Source organism: Monopterus albus, unplaced genomic scaffold, assembly GCF_001952655.1.
Source record: "Monopterus albus unplaced genomic scaffold, M_albus_1.0 scaffold98.1, whole genome shotgun sequence".
Lineage (NCBI taxonomy): Eukaryota > Metazoa > Chordata > Actinopteri > Synbranchiformes > Synbranchidae > Monopterus > Monopterus albus.
Genome location: NW_018127978.1, coordinates 1,680,906 through 1,703,993, shown reverse-complemented (window position 1 = coordinate 1,703,993; position 23,088 = coordinate 1,680,906). Strand labels below are relative to the sequence as shown.

Genomic DNA, 23,088 nt, shown 5'->3' with positions numbered 1-23,088 from the left:
TTTTCCCTGTGGCCTCATTTACTTTGTAAACTTTGTTACCTTGTAAAAAGGGTAAACATATCTTATAAAGAGGAATGTGCTTTGAATATTTGCAGCCATGCTATGACAAACGTTTGGTCATTTAGTTTCTTATAGGACCATATATACAGTATGTGTATCATGCTATAACATGCCGTTGGAGTCAGTGTTTTTGTTAAGCACACTAACACGTGGACAGACTGAACCACAGCCGCCCCCTTTTAGTCTTTTAGTCCTGATGTGAGGATTTACTGCAGCTCCTGGTCTGTATGATTTATTATGAACATCAGTCATGCTGTTTATTATATAACATATAATTATTAGACCAGTTAGAACAACTTCTACTGCCACTGGTATGACACTTCTAACACTACAACCCCAACTACTTTTTGGTAACAGCAGTGAAGTTCCCTCAGTTCCTCTCAGATTATTTTAGGTTTGGATAGGCTACGTTAATATTAGGCTAATTTAAGGTAGGCCAGACTCATTTAGCTTAAGTTCATGTAAGTGGAGTCACATTAAGTGAGGCTCGATTAGGTTAGTCTGTGTTGGCACAGGTCAGGTTAGGAGACTGCACAGTGCTAACTGACTGCGTCTGTGCAGGTACTAAGGTGTTTCTGGATATTTGACTAGTCTTGACATCTGTCTGCTCACATTTGCCTTCTCCCTTAGTATCTCTCTTTATTTGTTCTTCTTTCTTTTAAATGTACTTGTTTAGGTTAGCCTTGACTAAATTAACTTGAACTGGGAGAGGCCAAGTGTGAATGGTTTAAGACCAGGCACAGTGTCTCTACTCTCAGTCATCCAGGTTATGGTTTGTACAAAACTGCTGGACTTGCTTGATCAATTTCTAGTTGGTTGCTAAGATTGTTTTAGAAATTGTATCTATTTATTTCCCTCCATTTTGTTCTCTAAGTTGTTTTTTTTTTTAGCTGCTCTCTTGTTGCATCCGATTGGGTTTCTTAAATATTATTTCTAGTCTCCCGATTTTTAATTTAGGGTGGGTATCTATGTGGTGTTCTACCTTTGTGTGAGTGACCTGCTGCAGTGTAAACTGCTCTGTTACCTGGTTGTTGTCTCTTCCTCAGCTATGCCTCCAGCGGTGACTTTTTGCGCTCTGTCCCGTCCTCATCCTTCCTCAGATGCCTCCTTTTGTTGTTCTCTCTCCTTCCTCTCCCATTTCTCTTTTTTCTCCTCCTCTTCCTGTTTTTGTTTCTCCTTTTTCTCGCTCTTTTCCATGTCTTTCTCATTTTTTTCCTCCATTTTCAACTCGGCCTTCTTCTGTAATGCCTTAGGTCGCCTCTCAGTTTTGAACTGTGAATCACAAACAAAATGTACACATTTATTTTTAGATAGGGATTAAGACCAAGTACTATTGTGTGTAGTTAATGATGCAGTGTTTCCGCTATAAAAATTACATTTACCATAAAAGTGTAATGACTTATGCTTTAATGTGTATCGGTCCATAGTATAGCACAACTTTATACAGTAAGTTCAAATATTAGAGGGTGTTATCAGACCCAATACTGGTGTCAGTGCATCCCTATTTGTTGAATAACTATAAATAGAAAAAAAACTATAGTGTATTTTCATATTAAAATAAAAAAAATCAGTCTATTTAAATATCTACACTACATTAACAGAGTTGTTGCAGCTAAGTTAATCAGTTAATACAACAATGATATTGAACGTCCACTGCTACCAAATGTGGTTACTGTTGTACTAGTGGTAACAGCTAGTTCAAGAGAAGATTTTTCTCTAACATGATAAAGCAAATTGCACACCGAATTTAAAAAACTATAGAGAAGTCACATTTCATAAAATATCAATTAAATACCTTTTAACTTTCATGGCATCTGTAAAAGTAACTGCAGAAGGTAACGTGAGGACTAGAAACTTTTCAGGCAACTGGTTTTGCAAAGAAAAACAACAAAACCAGCCTTTTCTGCACATATGCATTTTAGGCAACAAGTAAAGCAACATTTACAAATGAAAACTGTTGTGCAGGTCCAAAAAATGCATCTGTGTTTACTGTTTACAGCAAACGATGCACATTTAACTGTGAGGTTAACTGGAGTTTAACTCATGAAAAACGTCTTTTATTTGATAGAGAAACAAAAGGAAAGTAAATTCCCTGTTTCTCCAACACACTATAGGTCTAATAAACAGAAAAATGTAAGCTAGCAAAAATATTTTTCTCGCAATTTCAGTGTGGACTTACCTCTACCCAGGGTGGTGAAGAAATGATCATGGAGCTGTGTACCCTCCAACTGCCGATGCTGTCCTTTGATGTCCTGATGATGTCATAGCAAATGGAAGAGTTCACTTTTGTTTACTTTTAAAACTGAGTTGCTTTGAAAAACAACAACTCACTTTATCCCAGCTGCCACACAAATTCAACTACAAACATGTCATTTTTCATGGACAATAATCAATATTCTTTAAATGTGTAGAAACCAAATAATGAATCAGTCAACTGGGGCCTATTTCAAGAAGGCGGTTTAACAAACTCAAGAGTTCAAACCTGAACTCTGAGTTGACTTACCCAGAGTTGGAAAACTCGGAGTTTTCGGTTTCAGAACAGCTGAAAAGAGTTGGTTTAATCAACTCTGAGTTGTTTGACTCAGAGTTAGGCGCGTGCCACGCGACTATAAAAAGCCCTGAACAATGGAGTGAAGAAATTACGAGTCACCATGGCAACAGGACCAAGCCAAAATAGGTCTGCGTTTTTCCCCGACAGAAATGGATGTGCTACTACAAGCATATAGTGACTACGAGCCCATATTTCGTAAAAAAAAAACAAAAAAACAACACGGCTGCCGCGGCGAAAGAGAAAGAGTTAGCTTGGGGGAAAATAGCTGCCCGAGTCAATGGGTACGTTTACATTTTAATCATACAGTGTTCGGTGTAAGTAATTACTAAATAATGTTAGTAATGTTATTATTTGTCACTTGTAAAGTAAGGAATGGTTCTTAATTCTTCAATAATTGAATGAGTAACTTCAGTAATTGCATAAAATACCGATTTTTGTACGAATTAAAAGTGCAGTTTTATGTCTACCCTTTCTTAAAATTCCTATTGTGGTTGATATGGGATTTGTAAAGTAATGATTAATAAATAATCCAGTATGTTTTATGGAGAGTAATTATTACATTAATCAAAATACTTTTTTAAGATTTACCCAACACTGATGTAATAATATAAGAATTGAATTTTAATTTTCATGTAGGTGCATTGATGGGAATATGTGTGCCATCAATGCATCCAACCGCATTAGGAAATCCTGAAGGGGATTCTAATTATTAGTTTATTTCCAGAGGTCACAGCAAGATGTTATTAACTGATCATCATTTTTCAGATTAGCCTTACTGAAACGAATTCAATACCACTAACCTGCAATCCTGTGAAACTCCTCTTTAATGGCTCTGAGGGGTTTGTGCCCAGGAAACCCAACAAAAATTCACAGAAAGCGCTTGAGGGTGAGGCACACTTTCCGAACTATTCTACATACTGTGGCCTTACTTGCTCTGCATCCCCGATGTTATAAAGAAAACTGCTGTTTGCAACAAGTCGTAACGCAACACAAAGCATCTGCTCGGATGTAAGAGCACGGCCACGATGGGTGATGTGTCTGATGTATGGGTGGGTAAGATTATTGATATATGTTATGGACTCTCTAGAAAAACGGTACCGCTCAAATAAAAATACATGGGGATATGACAAAAAATCAACTTGTGGCCTCAATATCCTCTCCCGACGTAAATGCAATTCCCTGCGAATTAATACAGCGTCCTCCTCTACAGGATCCTCTATGAATGGACACGCCATTTTGGTCTCTGCATGACGGAAACGTGTGCAATCTATGAATGTACTGAAAGATTAAATGAGGTATTAAACACCTTTCACTTTAAAAAGGGGCGGAGACCCGGAGGAAACTCTGAGTTTCCCGAACAAAACCTGCTCGCCAGCAGGTTAGGTTCACAGAGTAAGTTGCCGTAGTAACTGACTCTGAGTTTAGATTACCTCTCTTTGTGAAACGGGTTTAACTTACCCCGCTTCACGGGTTTAAGTTACCTCCGTTTCTGAAACCGAAAACTCCGAGTTGCCCTCATTTCGGGGTTAACAAACTCTGAGTTTCGACAAAACCGCCTTCTTGAAATAGGTCCCAGTGATTCTGACTGTTTGCTAGTCTCCTATTGGTTGTGGGCAGAGATTGCACACTTGTGCACATGCTGAGCCATTATTTTCATTCATGTAATTAAAGATGCTCTTTCATCAAGGCTACGGTTTTCTGTGTTGGGGATAAGCAGCTGGTTCTTATCTGCCACCCAGTTTCCAATGTAAAAAAAAAATAAAAAAATCTCTCAGGCCTCTCAAGGTTTTGAAAATAGGTTGCTGTGGCAGGTTTAACAAATGGTATCAAGCTCTGGTTCAGTATGTCAGGAGGGGGATCGGTGGTTTTTAATAAAGAACTCAAGAAACAGACTTTTTGGCAAAAAGTTGACATTGCATGTTACTCTCAAATCAGGTTACAACCAATAAGAGGAGGCAGGACTGTCAATGTTCACTCGTGTCCATGTGTACAGAATTTGCTGCATAGAGATACTGTGTGTTGATCAGTTTTGTAAGGATATACAGACAATTGATAGTATTTCCATGTTGAGTGTGGGCAGAGAAGGTAGAAGAATTGAGAAAAGAGGACAAAGGCAAAGAGCTGGCTCTGAAATGAGACAGAAAAACGCGGGGCACTGCCCAGGCCCAAACTGGGATTGTGACAGATGATAATGTTTGTTGAAACTGCTTTAGAGAGCTGTTGATTCAAATGTATGATAATTTTTGAGGATGTAGTTAGTGGTGCTGTTGAATTGTTTTGCGTTTTACTGACATATTTTTCTGTTATTTTGTCCATACAGTATATCAGTGGGGTTAGGCTCATTCACATCTTCATTAAGGAAGGACTTATTACAGAACTGTTGTAGGTCAAGGCCAAAGGTCAAAGTGTTTATGTGTCATATGCACAGTTAGGAAACGTGTTTCCCTGTACAATGAAATTCTTACTTTGCCATCTACATGAATGCCACATAATACAAGTGAAATATAAAGTAGAGGAGCAATAACACAAATCTAAATAGGCAGTAACACAAATCTAAGGTACTTTAAAGCTGCAAGTGAAAGAAGCACAATAAAAATACAACAAAAACACAATATAACATAGAGGAGAGTGGAACGTGCAAACACGTCTGCCTCAGAGGGCGCCATGGTGCTCATGTTGTATTACTCAGCTCGTAGTTTATTAGGTACACCTAGTTAAAATGAATGCAGAGTGTTTACTCACCATTCTACACAGAAATGATCCCTCTTATTGATGTTGTAAGACATGATCTGATGAACCCTACATCCTATAGATCTTGTTTCTTTAGCCACTGACTATTCACACAAGCCTAGCATTATCTGTAATGGTGGCTTCCATTTGCAGTCATATTCATGCAGCACTCCAGCATCTAGTGCTCCCCACAAATTGTGCAAACCAGAGGAAAAAATCAGCCTGGACATTTACCAAGGGAGAGTTTCTGAAGAGCTGCATGATGAAAGCATGCAAGGTCTTGTCTCCAGACAAAAAGTAGGTGTTTGCAAATGTAAGCCTTAGCAGAAATACGGTTACTGATTTTACGTTCGTTTATTTTGCCCACGACCTAAAGTGTGCTTTGAGTTTTGGCCCCAAGTGAGATTGAGTTTGACACCCCTGGTTTAATATGTGCATGTGATAACAGGTAGAATGCTGGAGTAAAATGATTTCCCAGAAGACTCCATAGGGGCAAACTTTTCAAGTGTGTTTTGGCTTTGGTACAGTTCATATTGTTTTATGAGGTGTGCAGGTGTCACTGTTTATCAGTAGAGATTGAGCTTAGGGGAATGAAAGCCTAAAAGAAAGCAAAAAAGGTTCATTGGACGAGGTCTGTATTTATGTTTTCTCATCTTTATCAAGATTTATTTCATTTCAGAAGAAAGCCAACATGTGTTGTTTATCATTTGCAAGTATAATTGATAATAATAGTTGACATATAGTTGATAACTGTGGCACCTGTATGGTGATATTTTTAACATGTATTACCAGTTCATGCCCAATAATTACATCAAATGTAATTAATCAAATATTAACCTTGCATTATGCAGATTTTGAACACCCATCATCCGGAGCCTCACTTGCTCCACACCCTATCATGTACATATTAGTTCCATCTCAAAACAAAGAAGCATTCAGTTGAAGAAACTGAATGCTTCTTTGTTTTGGTGGATACACGTATGCACCTACACACATATGCAGGTACTAGCTCAAAACAACTTGTATCATCAAATGTATGACTAAAATCCAGAGCAGTAATCCACGGAAAGCGGCGAGGAGCTAACTGAAGTAGTGTGTTCCCTTTTATCACGTTGACTCCTCCAAGAATAATCCAAGACCATTCTAAAAGGTGCAGCATGTATTCTCTCCTCTCTCCTCTGCTGTTCATCTTGCATCCTCTGTTCCCCTCAGTTATTGATGAACTTAAAAGATGTGTTCAGACTCTCGTGAGATGTGACGCTTCCCATGGCATTGTGATGGGTGAACGATTGCAGAGCGTTTTTTATTCAATCTTCTCCCAGGAGGTCTCCTGACATACGTGACAGCAGATGAATTCCTGAGCCCTCTCGATGTGTGCCAGAGGGCATCAGGGCTGCCGTCATCAGGATGCTGAGTGTTTTGTCAAATCTTGTGCTGTGCTTTTAATATGGGATTTGCCTATTTTAAATGACAAATAAACAGTTTTGCAAATACTCCTTCCATACCTTTCCCATATACAGAAAGTATTCACAGCGCTTAACTTTTTCCACATTTTGTTAGGTTACAGACTTATTCCAAAATGGATTAAATTCATTATTGTCCTCAAAATTCTATAAACAATACCCCATAATGACAATGTGAAAAAAAGTTTGTTTTAAGTCTGCGAATTTATTAAAAATAAAAATAAAAAATGAAAAAAATCACATGTACATAAGTATTCACAGCCTTTGCTCAATACTTTGTTGAAGCCCCTTTAGCACCAATTACAGCCTCAAATCTTTTTGAGTATGATGCTACAAGCTTAGCACAACTATTTTTGGGCTGTTTCTCCCATTCTTCTTTGCAGTACCTCTCAAGCTCCATCAGGTTGGATGGGGAGCATCAGTGCACAGCCATTTTCACATCTCTCCAGAGATGTGAAAATGGGGTTCAAGCCTGGGCTCTGGCTGGGCCACTCAAGGACATTCACAGAGTTGTCCTGTAGCCACTCCGTTGTTATCTTGGCTGGTTGCTTAGGGTCGTTGTCCTGTTGAAAGATAAACCATCGCCCCAGTCTGAGGTCCAGAGCGCTCTGGAACAGGTTTTCATCAAGGATGTGTCTGTATATTGCTGCAGTCATCGGTCCCTCGATCCTGACTAGTCTCCCAGTTCCTGCCTGTGAAAGGAATTTTTTAATGAAGCAACATAGTCACTGGAATCTTTGTAAATAATTAGTTTACATGCAGCAAGGAGACAAGTCAGCATGAGCATACAGAGTTGTCTCAGTGAGGTAGGTTAATACAACATAATGTATAGTAAACAGGCACACCCTGATAACACGACTTAGACACTAATCATACTGGGACACATGCTTATCCTACATTTGACGGTTTTGTCTCGCTTCATCTGGAACAGTCTGTAGTCGAGTATATCACAGTACACAGAGAAACATAAAAGACAGAAAACATCCTTCAGCCAGTTTCTCACATGGCTCTGTTCTGAAAGTTTAAAACACATGAAATAGTATAAAACATGTCTAATAACAGAATTTTTATAACACTGCCACTGAAAAACATCCCCACAGCATGATGCTGACACCACCATGCTTCACTGCAGAGATGGTTGTTCTTCTGGAAGGTTGTCCTCTCTCCACAGAGAAATGCTGGAGCTCCTTCAGAGTGACCATCGGGTTCTTGGTCACCTCCCTGACTAAGGCTCTTCTCCCTCAATCGCTCAGTTTGGCCGGGCGGCCCACTCTAGGATGAGTCCTGGTGGTTCCAAACTTCTTCCATTTATGGATGATGGAGGTCACTGTGCTCATTGGGACATTTAACGCCGCAGAAATTTTTCTGTACCCTTCCCCAGATCTGTGCCTTTATACAATCCTGTCTCGAAGATCTACAGACAATTCCTTGGACTTCATGGCTTGGTTTGTGCTCTGATATGCATTGTTGACTGTGGGACCTTGTATAGACACAGGTGTATGCCTTTCCAAATCATTTCCAATTTCCCACAGGTGGACTCCAACAAGTTGTAGAAACATCTCAAGGATGATCAGTGGAAACAAGATGCGCCAGAGCTCAATTTTGAGTGTCATGGCAAAGGCTGTGAATACTTATGTACATGTGATTTTTTTCATTTTTTATTTTTAATAAATTTGCAAACATTTCAAACAAACCTTTTTTCACCTTGTCATTATGGGGTATTGTTTGTAGAATTTTGAGGACAATAATGAATTTAATCCATTTTGGAATCAGGCTGTAACCTAACAAAATGTGGAAAACGTTAAGCGCTGTGAATACTTTCTGGATCCACTGTAACACAGGCACCCCCTGGAACGCAGCTAACCCACTCCCTACTCATGACACAATATTTTATTAGACGGCATTTATCCTAAAGAAACATCTTCAAAATGCACCCATGAGTTGAACCAGGATTGAAGAGGTTTATAATAATTGTTTTAAAGCACTTGTTTAACCTCTTCCATAATGATAGAGACTTCATTTTCCCTAGACATTTTTTTCCCCCCACAAAAAACAGACATATGTTTTGATTCAAACAGGTTTTATTTCACACCGGCAGATGGCACAATCATAACACACTTCAGAACTAGGTTTACATTGTCTTAGCTACATCAATAGCTCAGAAATAAGTTTACAATGTCTTAATAAGATCAGCACATGGGGCTATCGTAACACAATCGGATATAGACAACAATCGCAACAATAGGATGATGTAATTATGCTCTGTGAGAAATCTAAACAATCCACGACAGACAGAATGCGGTTTACATTTTTAACACAAGCAAGTTTAGAAACAATCACATCAATCTTCATGGATAAAATGCTATTTTAATCAGTGAATGTTAAATGTGAATCAGGGGCACACATTTCCCTGCACAATTGAAACAGGAAGTCAGGGGGTCACTGATGTGCGCTGATATTATAGAATATTGTTCTGCTACAAGAGATTCAGGCATGGCGTTTCTCAAGACCCAGAGCCCCAATCAAATGGTGATGTTTTCCTGATATTTGAGATCTGACAGCATTATTCAAAAGGCTGCAAACTCTTTGCTTGAACATGTACAAACACACAGATTTACCAAAGGTTCTTACACAGTTCCCCATTCTCCCAGTCAATTTTGGCCTCAGACAGTACTGTATGCAGACACTGGCTCCTGCCCTTGCGGTGCCTTCCAGGTGATTCAGACTGGCGTAAATGTGCACAGTCTCCTTTAGTTCATAAAGGCAGGCCTGCACAGCTCCGCGAACATGGTTAGTGTGTGGTTCAAAACCTTCCAGACTCAGGATTTCTAGAGCAGTTGGAATGAACTCCGGGACTCACAGTCTTTGTAGCATGTCAAAATAGATGTTAAAATACCATTTAAACAGATGATCTGAACAGGTGTGTTTAGATGGTTGGGCCCCAGTAGCACACACACACACTGCAATGATTGTACATGAGCGGTGATCACCAATTTAAGTATCTCCACCAAAGTCAGTTTAATAAAAGGACATCAGGTTTTAATAAACTCTCCACTTCGTCCATGCACTCTACCTCAGCACCAGCTGAACTGGGTGCAAAGCTGGGGTCAGAGTTAGGCAGGGTGTCAGCTTTACTCCAATCCTCCACCTCTCTCAGTGAGAGACTGGCTGCTGTAGTGGTCGGAGTGTCCAGAGATAGAGAGTAGCAAGTCGAAGTCACCTTGGTGGTCTACGGACTGTACGCTGTCAAGGGAAACTCTTCCTTACTGCAACAACGGCCCACTCCAGGCCCACAGACCAGGGTGGATCCCAGTCACCAGCATCAGTGCTCTAAACAGTGTCGCTGCTCCAGCTGCATCCTCTTCCATACATGTCCACTGTAAGTTCAGTTGCCTTGATAAATATAACGGGCCCCACATGATGGTAAGATTACACACCAAAGTCACATGTTTATCAAAGATTTTAGTGGATAACTTTCTGTCAAACTTAGTCTGGGGGGTGTTGCACTATTCCCACAAGAAAAAAGACTTTATGATATGCAGGTGCAAGCTATAAAATAATAAACACTCCAGAAAACAAGATGGGGGATGGGTGGGGGGGTAGGCTGGGGTTGTGAGGGGCAAGTTACAAAAACATTGTGACGTCAGAGTCTTGACACTCATGGTCTCAGGCAAAATTTATTCAAAAAGGTTATAAAACTCCCCTGGACCTGTACACAAGCCAGACGAACCTCAGGATCACACCAGAAATAATAAATAGAAAGTTTTGGCAGAGCTTGTCAATTAATACTGTACATAGTGCCCAATTCAAACTAAATGCTGCTAAATTTCTCATCTGATATTTTCATACACAACTTAAACATTAAAAAGGCTAATATATCTGAAAACCATTCATAAATGTGCCTTTACACTGTATCACTGCTCAAAAATGAGCAGAAAATCTTGATTTAAACAATTTTAAAAAACTGTATTTGGAAATGTGAAATTACATTTCAGAATACAATTTCTTGTATTCTAATTACTATTCTTTATTTTTCATATCAGCATTGTGAAATGTGACTCCAGAGATACAAAACACTCACAATAGTTTGTGATACAAAGAAACTTTGTCTCACTGAAAGGCTGGTCCAGACTGGGGGGCAGTTATATACATTTTATAACAACCTGGCTTATTTTCACCAGTTGGGTGCGAATGAGTTCAGTGCCATTAATGTCACCTCAAAACCTAAGAAACATGCCTGAGAGAGAAAGGGGGGGGGGGGGGGGGGGGGGGGGAGGGGATACCACACATAAAAGGCAGTTAATGGCATTGGCCTGTACAGTAGGTATCAGGCAGTATATGAGTAGAAATATAAGAATAGAGTAAGAGTTTGAAAGGGAAGCAACATAAGAGTAAAGTATTACTGCATTGGCAGGGAAGGCTCGTAGAAGGACGGCATTAAAACCCTTATAAAGGGCTTTAGGTCCTTCTTCGTGAAGCAGTGTTCTCAGGACATCAGCCAGACCTCTGTACTTCCCTTCTGCAGCTATACACACACATGCACAAAAACTGAAAGTACAGTCAACTTATTTTTCACACTCTGTGATAAAAATGAATAAGGCTTAATGTTAAAGGAAGCATTCCCTTTGTCAGACAGTACCTTATAGTCTATGCATGTTCTGTTTGAGGGGTTAACTGTACTGTTGGTAAGCAGATTTTGTTATCTTTGGAGACAGCCAGGCTGGTTGTTTCCCCACATTCCAGCCTTTATGCTAAGCTAAAATAAGCATCTGCTGGCTTCTCACTGAACACACAGCTATAAGGGTGGTATCAATCGTTCATTTAACTCTTGGCAAAAAAGTTAGTATTTATCAAAATGTGGAACCATTCCTTTAAATATTGACTGCTGTACAGGGTGTGCATAGAGCAAAACAGAACAAAAATGGTTAATGGCCTACATTGATGTAATATATGTAAAATGAGAAGAGAACGTGATTATAGAAGGTTAAATGGTAAAGGTTTAGTGCTGACTCTGGATCTAACCTGTCTGGAAGTTAGATTTGAGGACATCTGGAGGAAGAGCAATCATCCAATTTAATATCCCTGCTACACCACCAGCCAGGAGGATGTTGGGAGTACTGAGCTGAGAAACACTAAACACAAAAAGCCATATATACAGCAAAAATTGGAGAGTTAAAATTTGTAAAGCCATATAGATGCACATAAAATCAAGTTGAAACTTTGAAACATTTAAAAGATACTTAATTTCATTTTAATTTTTTTTATTTATAAACATCTTCACTGTAATCATGGGTTACTCAGGGCACTCGGGTTGGTGACTCAGTGACTTGTACTGGAGTCACTCGGTTTAGATTCTGTACTTAGATTGTTTTCATATTTATCTGCAGGTTCAAAGAATTTCACAGTATACAGCCAGCCAATTCAACAACTTTTTTACCATGATTAAAAAAATAAATAAATTCAATGTTCAATTCAATTTTATTTGTATAGTGCCAAATCACAACAAAAATCATCTGACAGCACTTCACATAGTAAGGTCTCAACCTTACTGTTAATACTACTACGTACCATGTACACAGGTCACCACACAGAAGCAGCCTCTCTCTTTAAACACCGTCTACAATGTTTTGTGCATTTACATATTTTTGTATAATGAGGGTAATGACTGAATTGACTTTATTAGTATAATGTCCCTCACGGGATTAGCAAACACCTTTACGTCAGGTATCTGCAGCACACAGTCCTTCTTTTAGCCGGTCCCCTCACAATTCAAGTCCTCTTTAGAAAAACAAAACATAAACCATTCAAAAATCACAGCCAGTTGTTATCGCTGTATTCACAGCTGTTGTGCTGTGGTTTCATCATTTGTTTATTTCTCTACATGACCTGCATCTGAGCCTACTCCTCTGTGAATAAAATCAGATTCTGACCATTTTTGTTAAAGTAAAAACACAGGTGTGAATGATGGAAGCAGTCTTATTTATTTATTACAGTATTTATGGAAACACCCTGAGTGACAGAAGCCAAGAGGGTCGGCCATGACGGGAGCAGCTATCAAGTCCAGCTGAGATGTGTGTGTTCTCTACAGGCTGGGGTTGGTTACTCCTGACCCTTGACATTCGATGATGTAGGTGACATTACTGCTCAGCTCGTCCTCACACTTTGTTATTGTGAACTTTGCCTGGAAAACAAAATTAATGCAGAAACAAAAGTTTACAGAAACAAAAATGTGACAACACTGGTTTTAGCAGCAGTTAGCACTGAAGCTAATTGTTGTGCAGCGATTCCATCCTTTACCTTAATATACAATTATTTACCCAACGTATTTCATGCCATGTTAACATAAAAATTCATGGCTTTGTGTGTATCCTTGGTCTCCAACCATCTAGTGGCTGCACGTATCCATCTTTACTCACATTTAATAGTTTGTTTATTAGTGTTGATTGTTTTATCGCAATAAAAGAGCTCTTGTATTGAAATGGGCACTGAAAAATGTGGATCGGCCAACACTAGGGCAAAAGGGTACCTGAGATTTCACCTGAAATATCCTGAAAGGACCAAGTTGTGCCTGATAGTGATCAAAATGAACAAGTACTTTTTTTGCAAAGCTGAGAGAATTAAATGTACATGGAGGCCGTGTCCACAGTAGGAGAGGTGCTGCGAGAGAAACTGCACAACTGTGCGATCATCAGTCGGGCTAACAACAGTTGACAAGGGGGTAAGTGCAAATAAATGCATACTCTAACATGCTGTTATTTACCAATTAACCAACCTAGAGGCCTTTGTGTAAGCTAATGCTCCTAACAAGGCCACAGTGATGACAGTCAGTCACTGACTCAGCTTTACAGAAACATTAGTGCATGCCGTTACAGCTCACATGGTCATACAATAACAACCCAGAGGCTGCAATACTGATTGTGCTTATGTGAGTTAAAAGCCGGTAGCAGGCAACAGAATTTTGATGCTGTTACTATAACGTATCTCTCAGCCGTGGCTAAGAAAGTTACGGTCCAAAGGACACCAAAGAGGGAAATTAGTCTTAAATAGACTAGAACTTTAAAAGATACCAACTCTTATTAGTTTCATGGGACAAGTGAAGCTGCATTTGAGCCTCACATGAACCTTGGAATGAGTTTTTTGCACAGAATGAAAGTTGTGTGGTTTGTCCCCAATTATTTGCAGTGTAGTTATGCGTTTCTGACCTGAGTCAGCTGCTCTGCGATGTGGATCGCCGTCTGTGTGTGCAGCGTCACAGCACCGGTTCGAATACGAGACGTTCCCTTTGCCAATGCCATGAAGATGATAAGCTGAGGAGGTCAGACTGAGGTCAGAGTGAGGTCACAGTGATGTCACAGTGAGGTCAGAGGGTGTGTCTCTCACCTGGTCCTGCAGGAACTCGTCTACACAGCCGCTGTGTCTGATGTTTCTCAGCAACATCTCAGCAGCTTCAATTCCAACTTTATCCGCATACACACCTGAAACACACACACACACACACACACACAGGTGAGTCCACAGGTATTTCCACCCACCTTTCAAAAGTATCAGCGTCAGCAGATTTAGTTTGTCAAAGTAGGACTGAAGGCAAGTTTCTCATTTAAAGGCCTTCAACACCACAGGAAGCAAGATGGCGCTGGTACCTATGGCAGGCCGTCTGTCCCTTCTGCGTGTTATTGTGCTTTTGACCTCCCTTCAAAACGCCTCGTTTACACTGGTGTATGATCAACCCTAACCCTAACCAGTCTTTTTGAGCCAGGGGAAGATCTCCCACTTTTCCTATCCTCGGTTCCAACACACCTCCAACACCTGCCCTGTGCCCTTCTTTGTAAGAAAAATTGAAAATGAGGTAAGAAAGGAGGTGCGGCAGTGAGGCTAGAGGCCTGTCTGCTTCACGGCTCCTCAGATGTTTCCCTTAACTGCATTTACGAACACGTTCAAACCAAGTACTATTAGGCTACTCTGTGGCGTTCCATCCATCCATTTTCCTCCGCTTATCCGGGACCGGGTCACGAGGGCAGCAGTCAAGCAAAGATGCCCAGACTTCCCTCTCTCCAGACACTTCCTCCAGCTCCTCCGGGGGAATGCCGCGGCGTTCCCAGGACAGACAAGACTGGCTCCTCTCGATGTGGAGGAGCAGCGGTTCTACTCTGAGCTCCTCCCGGGTGACCGAGCTCCTCACCCTATCTCTAAGGGTGCGCCTGGCCGCCCAGCGAAGAAAGCTCATTTCGGCCGCCTGTATCCGGGATCTTGCCGTTTCGGTCATGACCCAAAGTTCATGACCATAGGTGAGAGTCGGAACGTAGATTGACCAGTAAATCGAGAGCTTCGCCTTACAGCTCAGCTCCTTCTTCACCACGATGGACCGCACAATGACATCGACCGCATTACTGCAGAAGCTGCACCGATCCGCCTGTCAATCTCCCGTTCCATCCTTCCCTCACGCGTGAACAGGTTTTGTCATTGCAAAACATAAAAGAAGCAGAATTAAGCAATGGCTTTTTTGTAGAGTATGTATGCATGTAATGTCTCTTACACCGCATTCCAACTAGACTATTCAGACATTTTCCCCCTGCGTGCCCACTGTCCCTGGGGAGGCTGGAAGCGTAAAAAGGCAAACAAATGCTATAAAACAGAACAGAGATAAGAAAAATAAAGACAACGAACAGTCATTCTTGTGTTAACTGATGTTATTGTATGCTGCTTTGGACAAAAGCACCTGCTAAATACCGCAGGCTAACAAACAAACATCACCTATTTCATTCATCAACTAGATTTTCTTTTTTGATTAATGATGCCGTTTCAACAAAAACATTACATTGATTAGGTAAGTGACACTTGGCTCGGATCACATTCAAACCAGCCAGTTGGTCCCTGAAGCATCTTGGCCATAAGGAAGGCGAAAAACGAAAAACAAAAAGCCCTGAACCCACACCAGTTAGAATCATGGTGTTATTTTGGTGTCGCCATTGTGATGCGATAGCCTCAGTCACAAAGTGCTATCCCATTCCTGTTTATACAGTTTCCAGCTCTTGCACTCAGTCACTTACAGGTGACGTCACTAAAGTCTTTGAGGGTTCAGGGCTCGCAACCTTAGGGAGGACACTGGGACTGGGGGTATGATTCTCAAGGGGGTTCACACATGCAGGGGACAAATCCCTGGGCCTTTAGTGAACTTTGATATTTTTTGAGGCAAGAAAGTAACCATTTCGATTATGACTGTGGTTGGTCTAACCAAATAACGCCAATTTAGAAAGTGTTCCGACATCTTCGGAGATGCATGTGCTTGCTATCTCACCAAGCTAGCTCTGTTAGCAGGCAACTACATCTGGCTCAGACCACAGTAGTCTCGTGGCAAAAACACCGGTCACTGACGCTGAAGATGTGTGTAAAATGTCTAGAAAACCACTCCAGTGTGAATCAGTTGTGTGTGTTTGCTGCTCCCTGTTGGATCAGGTGAGCTCCTCACCTTTCTTCCCCAAAGCTGAACCTGCAAACAGACATCCTGTTGACGACTCAGCGATGATTCTGAAATACAGAAGGATTATGAATCAATCAGAGAGCTGGAGCTGAAGAAACACCTGTCTCATCCACAGCTGCAGTAACACTAAGGCAGGAAATCTTCATAAATCAAGGCTTCTACATTTTTACACTCAGGTTTAACTCAACCCAGTTGTTGTGGTTTGGTGTTACATCCTCACTGGTCTGACCTGTTTAAAGTTAGCTTTTCCATCTGAACTCAGAAAATTAAAACATAACAGCGCAGCTCTATCAGGACACTTATTTCCATTCTTCCCAGACAGTGAATGCAGAACAGACCCTGTAATGTCAGCAGGTGGGCAGGGCTTACATGATGCCGTTGCCATTGCCGTAAGCTTTGTCTTTCTCCTGCAGCGGCTGGATGTTGATGTACAGTTCTTTAATTTCCTTCCTGATGGTTCGGACAGCAGCAGCCGACATGTCTTTCGCCAACTGAGACCACAAAAACAACAGACACAGCTGCAGTCAACGCAACACAAAGATTTATAGCTGACATGACAAAGACAACTATGTCACAATGGTCAGTTTGAATCCACACACATCATTTATTAACAGGGCTGAGCACATTGTAACCTCAGCACTTTTGTGGCGGTGAACACAGCATACATCTCTCAGTTCAAAACAACAATAGCATCCTGTGTGTATGATCCAGCTGTATAGAAGCAGTGGTATTTGTGTGTGTGTCACAGTGATAACTTTACTTTGAAGGGCAGAACTCCGGCAACATATGCTCTGCCGTAGATCTTGGTGATGTTTCCTCTCTCTGTCATGGTGATAGGCTGCAGCTCTTTGACCGGGTTCACCGTCACTATCACCTCACCTCCACCTTTAGGGTAGTAACCCCTGATACACAAACACAGTCAGACACACAAACACACATTTCTACCATTTCTACTCAGTAGACGACAGGAAACAGACCTCATTCTGATGTCACAGTCAAAATGGACTCCAAACTTCTCCACGATGGGTTTAAAAACCTGAAGAAAAAGAAACCAGTAAAAACAAGCTGGTTATGTTAGCTGATTACTAAGCAGCTCACTGATCAATGACTGTGTATAAGGGTATACTGCGTTTACTGTGGGTATCAGACTCTATGCGGTGGGTGTCCTGTGAGCACAATGTATTCACTGCGTATATATATTGTTGTGTGTGCATTATCTGAGCAGCACGTCTGCAGGGTATCAGACCTTGACAGTATAGTCAATCTGAGGGGCCATCTCAGCGTTGGTTCCCCCCTTCAGATAGAGCTGTGAGGAGTCACCGCCGTACAGAGCACAGGGCAAAGCTACCTGCAGCAGCAGACACACACTCCTGATGCATACAGAAAACACAAACACAGTTCATTCATCAGGTTTCGCTCCGAACAACAGAAGTACCTGTCTGAACCGGACCCTGGCACCTCCCTAAGTGTCAACCATTTTTTTTAAAACACACTGAAACTCTCCTGAGGGGGCTCTTCTATTCTGTCTGAGACTTCTGGACCCGTCGCAAGAACCTCAAGTATGCTCAAACCCACCCGAACCACAGTTCTCACAGAACCTGGTGGAAGACTGACAGAAACAGCACGACAAGTTCAGACAGTCTCACCCTGCAGTCTGTGTGTCGGCTGTGTGATTTCCAGACTGGATCTTTCCTGGAGTCAGACTGATGTCGGTGGAGCCGATGCTGGCTCCCTGCAGACTGCCAGAACATAGTTCTGAGACCAGCTGCAGGCCGCTCAGGTGCTGCGGTCTGAATACACAAAACAACACATAAATAATACTGAAGCTGTGTTAAAACTGAGAGAGATTCTCATTAAACCCTTATGGCTTAAAGCTTTCTGTTAAAGTTTCATGCATATACTAAAAGGTGTGTGAGGAGTACTGACGCCGAATTTAAAGTGAACCAGTTGATCAGTGGAAATGTTACTATGCCCCGCAAAAAATGGAATAGTTTCAATAAAAAGATAAAATTGTCTTCTCTTATTCCTTTATCTCAATTTAAACTGCTTCTATATAGTACCTTACATTCCTATCTTGTGTACTCGGTACCTTACAGAAGAACATTGTACATACACACTGAACTACTGTACCGGAGTCAAACTCCTCCTATGTCCAACACACCTGGCCAGTAAAGCTGATTCTGATTCCATAATTCTATCGCTGTTTTGATGGTGTAAATTTTATGTCAGGGCACTACTGAAAATGAGAGTCTGCTGTCAGCTGGTTTTCCCTGAATAAATAAAGGTTGATGATGATGTCTCTCGAAATGTTTCTAACTATGTGACAAGTTATGCGTGTTTATTGACAAGTCAAACGTCCTATTGGAGTCTGGTCGGTGTCCCCTGTGCTCAGTGGAAGCTCTATAAGCTCTTATCGCTGGCCAAGGTTTCCCAAAAGCATCATCCATGACCATCGGGAAAACTGGACTGAACTCGGTATGAAAAATAAAAAAATAAAATAATAATTCTACCAGCATTTGTTGCTGTCCTTTAATAGCTGATTATTAAGTAAGCCGACGACTCAACTTGAATGAATAGGCTAACGTTAGCCCGCTAGCCAGGAGCTGCTAACTCACCTGAGCCCCGGAGTGCTTCTGCCGGCTCGGATTTTGGTGATTTTGATGGAGGACCCAGTGATGCAACTGAGGGCCGCGGAGACTCGTAAGATCTGGCCGCCCTGCGAAGAACCGACACCCCCCGGCACAGAGCAGACATAAGTGAGCTCAAGACCGGCGGCCAACTGGCCGGGACCGGCCGCCCCTTTCCTCCCATTACAAGTATATTAGCAGCAGAACAACAACAGCTTTTTTTGCCCATGTCTCCAGTAAATGAAGTACGAGTACTCACTCCCTCCATCACGCTCCCGTCTATCTCCACCGCGGCCGAGTCCATCTTTACTCACAAAACTAAACTTTAACTTTTCACATAAACGTGAAATTTGCGTCGAGCTACAATCTCCGACACTTCTCTTCTTCTGTTTGTGATTCTTCTTCTACCTCTTTCTTCTTCTTCTTCTTCAGCTGTTTTTTTATGGCGGTTGGCAACCAGCTTTACGTGAATTACCGCCACCTTCCAGACTGGAGTGTGGATCAGAACGGCCCCTACCTACCACCACATCAAAATAACCCCACTCAGTTCAACTTATATTATCTTGTGTAACCCTGTGCTCTCTAAAAACCTAATAAACGCCCTCTATCTTATATCCTCTGACCTTTGTCCCAACACCTCCAGTAAACTAAAGTTCATTCCACCCCTTAAAACTGTATTTTTAAATAATTCCCTTTCCCGCCTGAACCTGAGACAGCTCATTAAAACATGTTCCACTGTTTCTTGTACGCTACACATTTCACATTCCCCTGTAGTGTGCTTATTGATTAACTTCAATGTACTATTTAAACCAGTATGCCCAAATCTCAATCTTGATACCATGTCTTCCTTCCTCTTTCCTGAACTTTCTCCATGCCATTTCTCTTTCAGTTTCCTTTTAATCAAACTCTTTACCTTACTATACTTACTTCCACACAAAAATTTCTTTTTTTTAAGCACAGCTTTTGCAAATTTATCAGCTAATTAATTTCCTTCCAGCCCAATATGTGCTGGTATCCAAACTAGTCTAATATCTATTCCAGCCCTCTGACATCTGAATAGTATACAAGCTATTTCCAGTAATATGTCTTGCCTTGAGTCTGACTGGATGCTTTAAATACTAAAGAACTGCTGGAATCTGATCCAATGAGGACTTTTAATGGTTTATGTTCTTCTATCCATTCTAATGCTAGTAAAATAGCTAGCAATTCTCCTGTGTATACTGAGAGATTATCACCTTCTACCTCTTTTGCATCTAAAACTCAAATTAAACCTGTAGCAATTTCCGACGACTTTCAAAATAAAGCACAGGCTAGGGTTTTCTGTGTGATACAAAGTTCAGTGTTCATAAATGTTGTCAAGTCACACTATAGAGTCAAAACACGAGATAGAGAGATATCCTAAGAAATCTTATATTATCACATTACAGAGAGATCAACATTTAAGCAGCATTTTAATGCTGTGTCTGTTTGATATTAACATCATGATGTTCTGCTGAGGAGTTTAATGGTTAACAACGCACTGTACACATCATATAAACTGAGGAGTAACTAACGTTAATAGACCTAATTGTATCTGTTTGATAAACGTACAAGAGAAAAAGTATAGTCTGCAATAGTATATGTAGTGGTTAAAAATAAACAAGGTTCCAGAGGTAATATGTAATAGAACAGATGTAGTTCATATATAGATATTATTTGTAATAGTTATGTAAGGCTGAGCTAAGTGTTTAAGGAAGTATGATCTGTTTCTTGCTCAAGCAAGAATATCTTGGGCTGGGTCCCCCTTGTTTAACTTTTGGGTCAACATCCCGAGTGACTTAGATGGGGAATGGATATAGCTGCAGCCTTATGTGAACTGTTCATGTGCTCTGTTCAGGTTTAGAAAAAGGAAATGTGCGCTGTACATTTTAGACAATGCTTGGAAGAAATCCACATATGCTACGGGTTTTACTTTCAGATGCGATTATTTCATGTCCATTCGTCCCTCTTATACATTATTTGGTGATGAAAATGTAAAATGTTCTTATCAAATGTTGCTTTTCATTTCATTTGACTCATTTTCATCAAGAAAAGTTGGTCAACAAATACATTTTGTGTTTCCTTGATGACATTAACACAGTGATAGTCATCATCAGACTGATCAATAAGATCTCACACACTGTGAATCACTGTTATCAGTCAATCACTCTGCCTCGTCAGGGCCGAGTCTCCAGAGCCTTGCCAGGTCCCCTCTGTTGGAGAGAGGAAACCTCCTCCTCCCAAACCAGATCCCCTCATTGTGTCCAACCCACTGTGTCGCCCTCATGAAGCCATTCAATGACCTAGAGCTGCAGTAATGAGTCAGTTCACTGGTAGAGAATTAACCGGCAGCTATTTAGAAGCAGATCATCAAGACAATAATCATTTGATTGATCAGTGACCCTGATGTTTGGCCTGTCACCATCTGTATATATAAATATTTGTTGTGGTGCAGGAATCTTTGAAGCAGTGAGAGGTAAAGCCAAAAAAAACAAACATTTTCCAGTGCAGTGCGTGTAAAGTCATATGTGTCCTGCAGGTGGTGCTGTGGTCTGTAGATGCACAGGGGCACTGGAGAGGGGGGTCTGCATTTGTTTCTCATCAGCTGGGCATTTCAGCTCAAACCCAGCTGGCTTTCTGCTTCAGACTGAAGCATCGACACAAAGGAGACGCTGCTGCTTCATCTGTTCACATTCATTCATGCATCAGTGTGTTGTCTGAATCCTCTGAGGGGTGGACATGTCTCAGCTGTGTCTCTCTAGGATCTTTATTCATCTGCTCACAGGTAAGGTTTGTGTGATTCCTGGTTTTTTTTAATCTGTTGTTAGTGCTCTATGTTATATTTTCAATGTTTTCTGATGTTTGTCCTCGGCTGCGTCAGTTTGATAATCAGAATCAGGTATTTATTGTGAACACATGAGGATTTGATTTAAGACCCACTGTTGTGTTGACACTGAAATAATATTAATAATAATATGATAAAAAAAAATACATCTTATAAGTACCAGTGCAGCAGAGAGCAGGAGAACAAAGAGACAAAGAGGAAAATTGAGATCCAGTTTCACTGGAATCCTTTTAAAAACACAATGTGAAAATAAGTTTGAGGTTTTTCCTTTGTTGGGGGCGGTGTCTTCATTTCTCTCCCTTCTCAGTCAGTGTTGATTACATTTATGTCAGATATCAGTTCTTGACATCAGGTGACTCCATGTGGTGTCGTGACCTGGAGGTTGACAAACTATAGATTGGATTACTCAGTGTTGTTTTGTTTCAAACATCAGTTTGAATCCAAATCTATCAGAAGTCAGTGGGGAGCTGCAGACGCTGTTGGCACTGAACTGCAGGTTCAGTTCTACTGATGGTGTGAAACATGTTTCATTAGAAGAAACTTGTGTGCTTCAGATGCGTCTGCAGCACAAAGACTTACAACCCACCCTTCACACAGAAAAACACAACCCAGGCATTGGCCTGAGGAAACAGGCGCTTCAGTTTAGTTGGTTAGTAAAGCTTCAAATAAACACCAAGGGCAGAAGGGTTAGAGTTAACCCTAGGCTTTGTTTGGTCTCAGTTGTTGTTGTTGTTTATCTCCTCAGCCGCATTGCTGCTGTCATCGTGCTGCATTCAGGGTCTTCATGTGGACATGCGTCCCAGGCAGCCCCTGTTCAGGCTGGGGGAGCGTCAGCTGCTGATCTGCACGGTTCATGACTGTCCCGTGAGGCCGAGCATCTCTTGGTCTTTATTGGAGGACCGGCCTCTGACTGCCAAAGTCAACACAAACAGGACCCAGTCTGTGGTGATCTTTGACCCCGTAATGGTGGAGCACGAAGTAACTCTGCTGTGTAAAGTCAGCTGTCGAGGCGAGAACAGGCAGATCAAAACCTCTGTGCATGTGTACTGTGAGTTCACCCTGAAGTAGAAAATCTGTAACATGCTGCAATACACACTGTGTAACCAGGTTCTGAGCTGAGCACTGTGTCGCTGCAGAATCTTGTCTTGAGTCTCTGATGGAGGTCTTGTACAGAAACCTGGTCTCTGCTGTTTCAGTGTTTGTCCTCTGTGTCTCTGCTGCATCCAGCCTTCCCATCAGCCCCCGTGATCACAGGTCAGGACCACCTGAGACTGGGGGAGGAGTCCACCCTGACCTGCCAGGTGTCTGATCTTTAC

The 23,088-nt window shown here is 41.3% G+C and overlaps 2 protein-coding genes and 2 long non-coding RNA genes across 5 annotated transcripts in view; 1 reads left to right on the top strand and 3 right to left on the bottom strand.

The window, feature by feature from the left end:
• Nucleotides 1-906: 906 nt before the first annotated feature.
• On the bottom strand, nt 907-2,597 carry LOC109965300 (uncharacterized). Of its 2 annotated transcripts, XR_002275621.1 has the most exons (3): nt 2,564-2,597; nt 2,240-2,312; nt 907-1,332 (listed from the first exon to the last, which is right to left on the bottom strand). It is a non-coding gene; the product is annotated as an uncharacterized LOC109965300 (long non-coding RNA). The 2 variants fall into 2 exon arrangements; XR_002275620.1 differs by lacking the exon at nt 2,564-2,597 and having other exon boundaries at nt 2,240-2,491.
• A 6,304-nt stretch (nt 2,598-8,901) lies between these two features.
• On the bottom strand, nt 8,902-11,964 carry LOC109965282 (uncharacterized). Its single transcript, XR_002275617.1, has 3 exons — nt 11,827-11,964; nt 11,208-11,329; nt 8,902-11,041 (listed from the first exon to the last, which is right to left on the bottom strand). It is a non-coding gene; the product is annotated as an uncharacterized LOC109965282 (long non-coding RNA).
• Nucleotides 11,965-12,766: 802 nt separating this feature from the next.
• On the bottom strand, nt 12,767-19,346 carry rtca (RNA 3'-terminal phosphate cyclase). Its single transcript, XM_020609228.1, has 11 exons — nt 19,169-19,346; nt 18,898-18,998; nt 17,929-18,072; nt 17,529-17,652; nt 17,260-17,318; nt 17,043-17,184; nt 16,652-16,773; nt 16,271-16,329; nt 14,185-14,279; nt 14,007-14,111; nt 12,767-12,985 (listed from the first exon to the last, which is right to left on the bottom strand). Exons 1-11 carry the CDS (start codon nt 19,211-19,213, stop codon nt 12,887-12,889), a joined length of 1,095 nt encoding a protein of 364 aa, XP_020464884.1. The 5' UTR covers nt 19,214-19,346; the 3' UTR covers nt 12,767-12,886.
• Nucleotides 19,347-21,296: 1,950 nt separating this feature from the next.
• The window catches only part of vcam1b (vascular cell adhesion molecule 1b), a 12,660-nt gene continuing 10,868 nt past the window's right edge, over nt 21,297-23,088 (top strand). Inside the window, exons 1-3 of the mRNA XM_020609086.1 lie at nt 21,297-21,712; nt 22,518-22,820; nt 23,000-23,084. Of these exons, the coding sequence (XP_020464742.1) occupies nt 21,667-21,712; nt 22,518-22,820; nt 23,000-23,084 (434 nt within the window). The 5' untranslated portion in view covers nt 21,297-21,666. The remainder of the gene's footprint in view (nt 21,713-22,517; nt 22,821-22,999; nt 23,085-23,088) is intronic.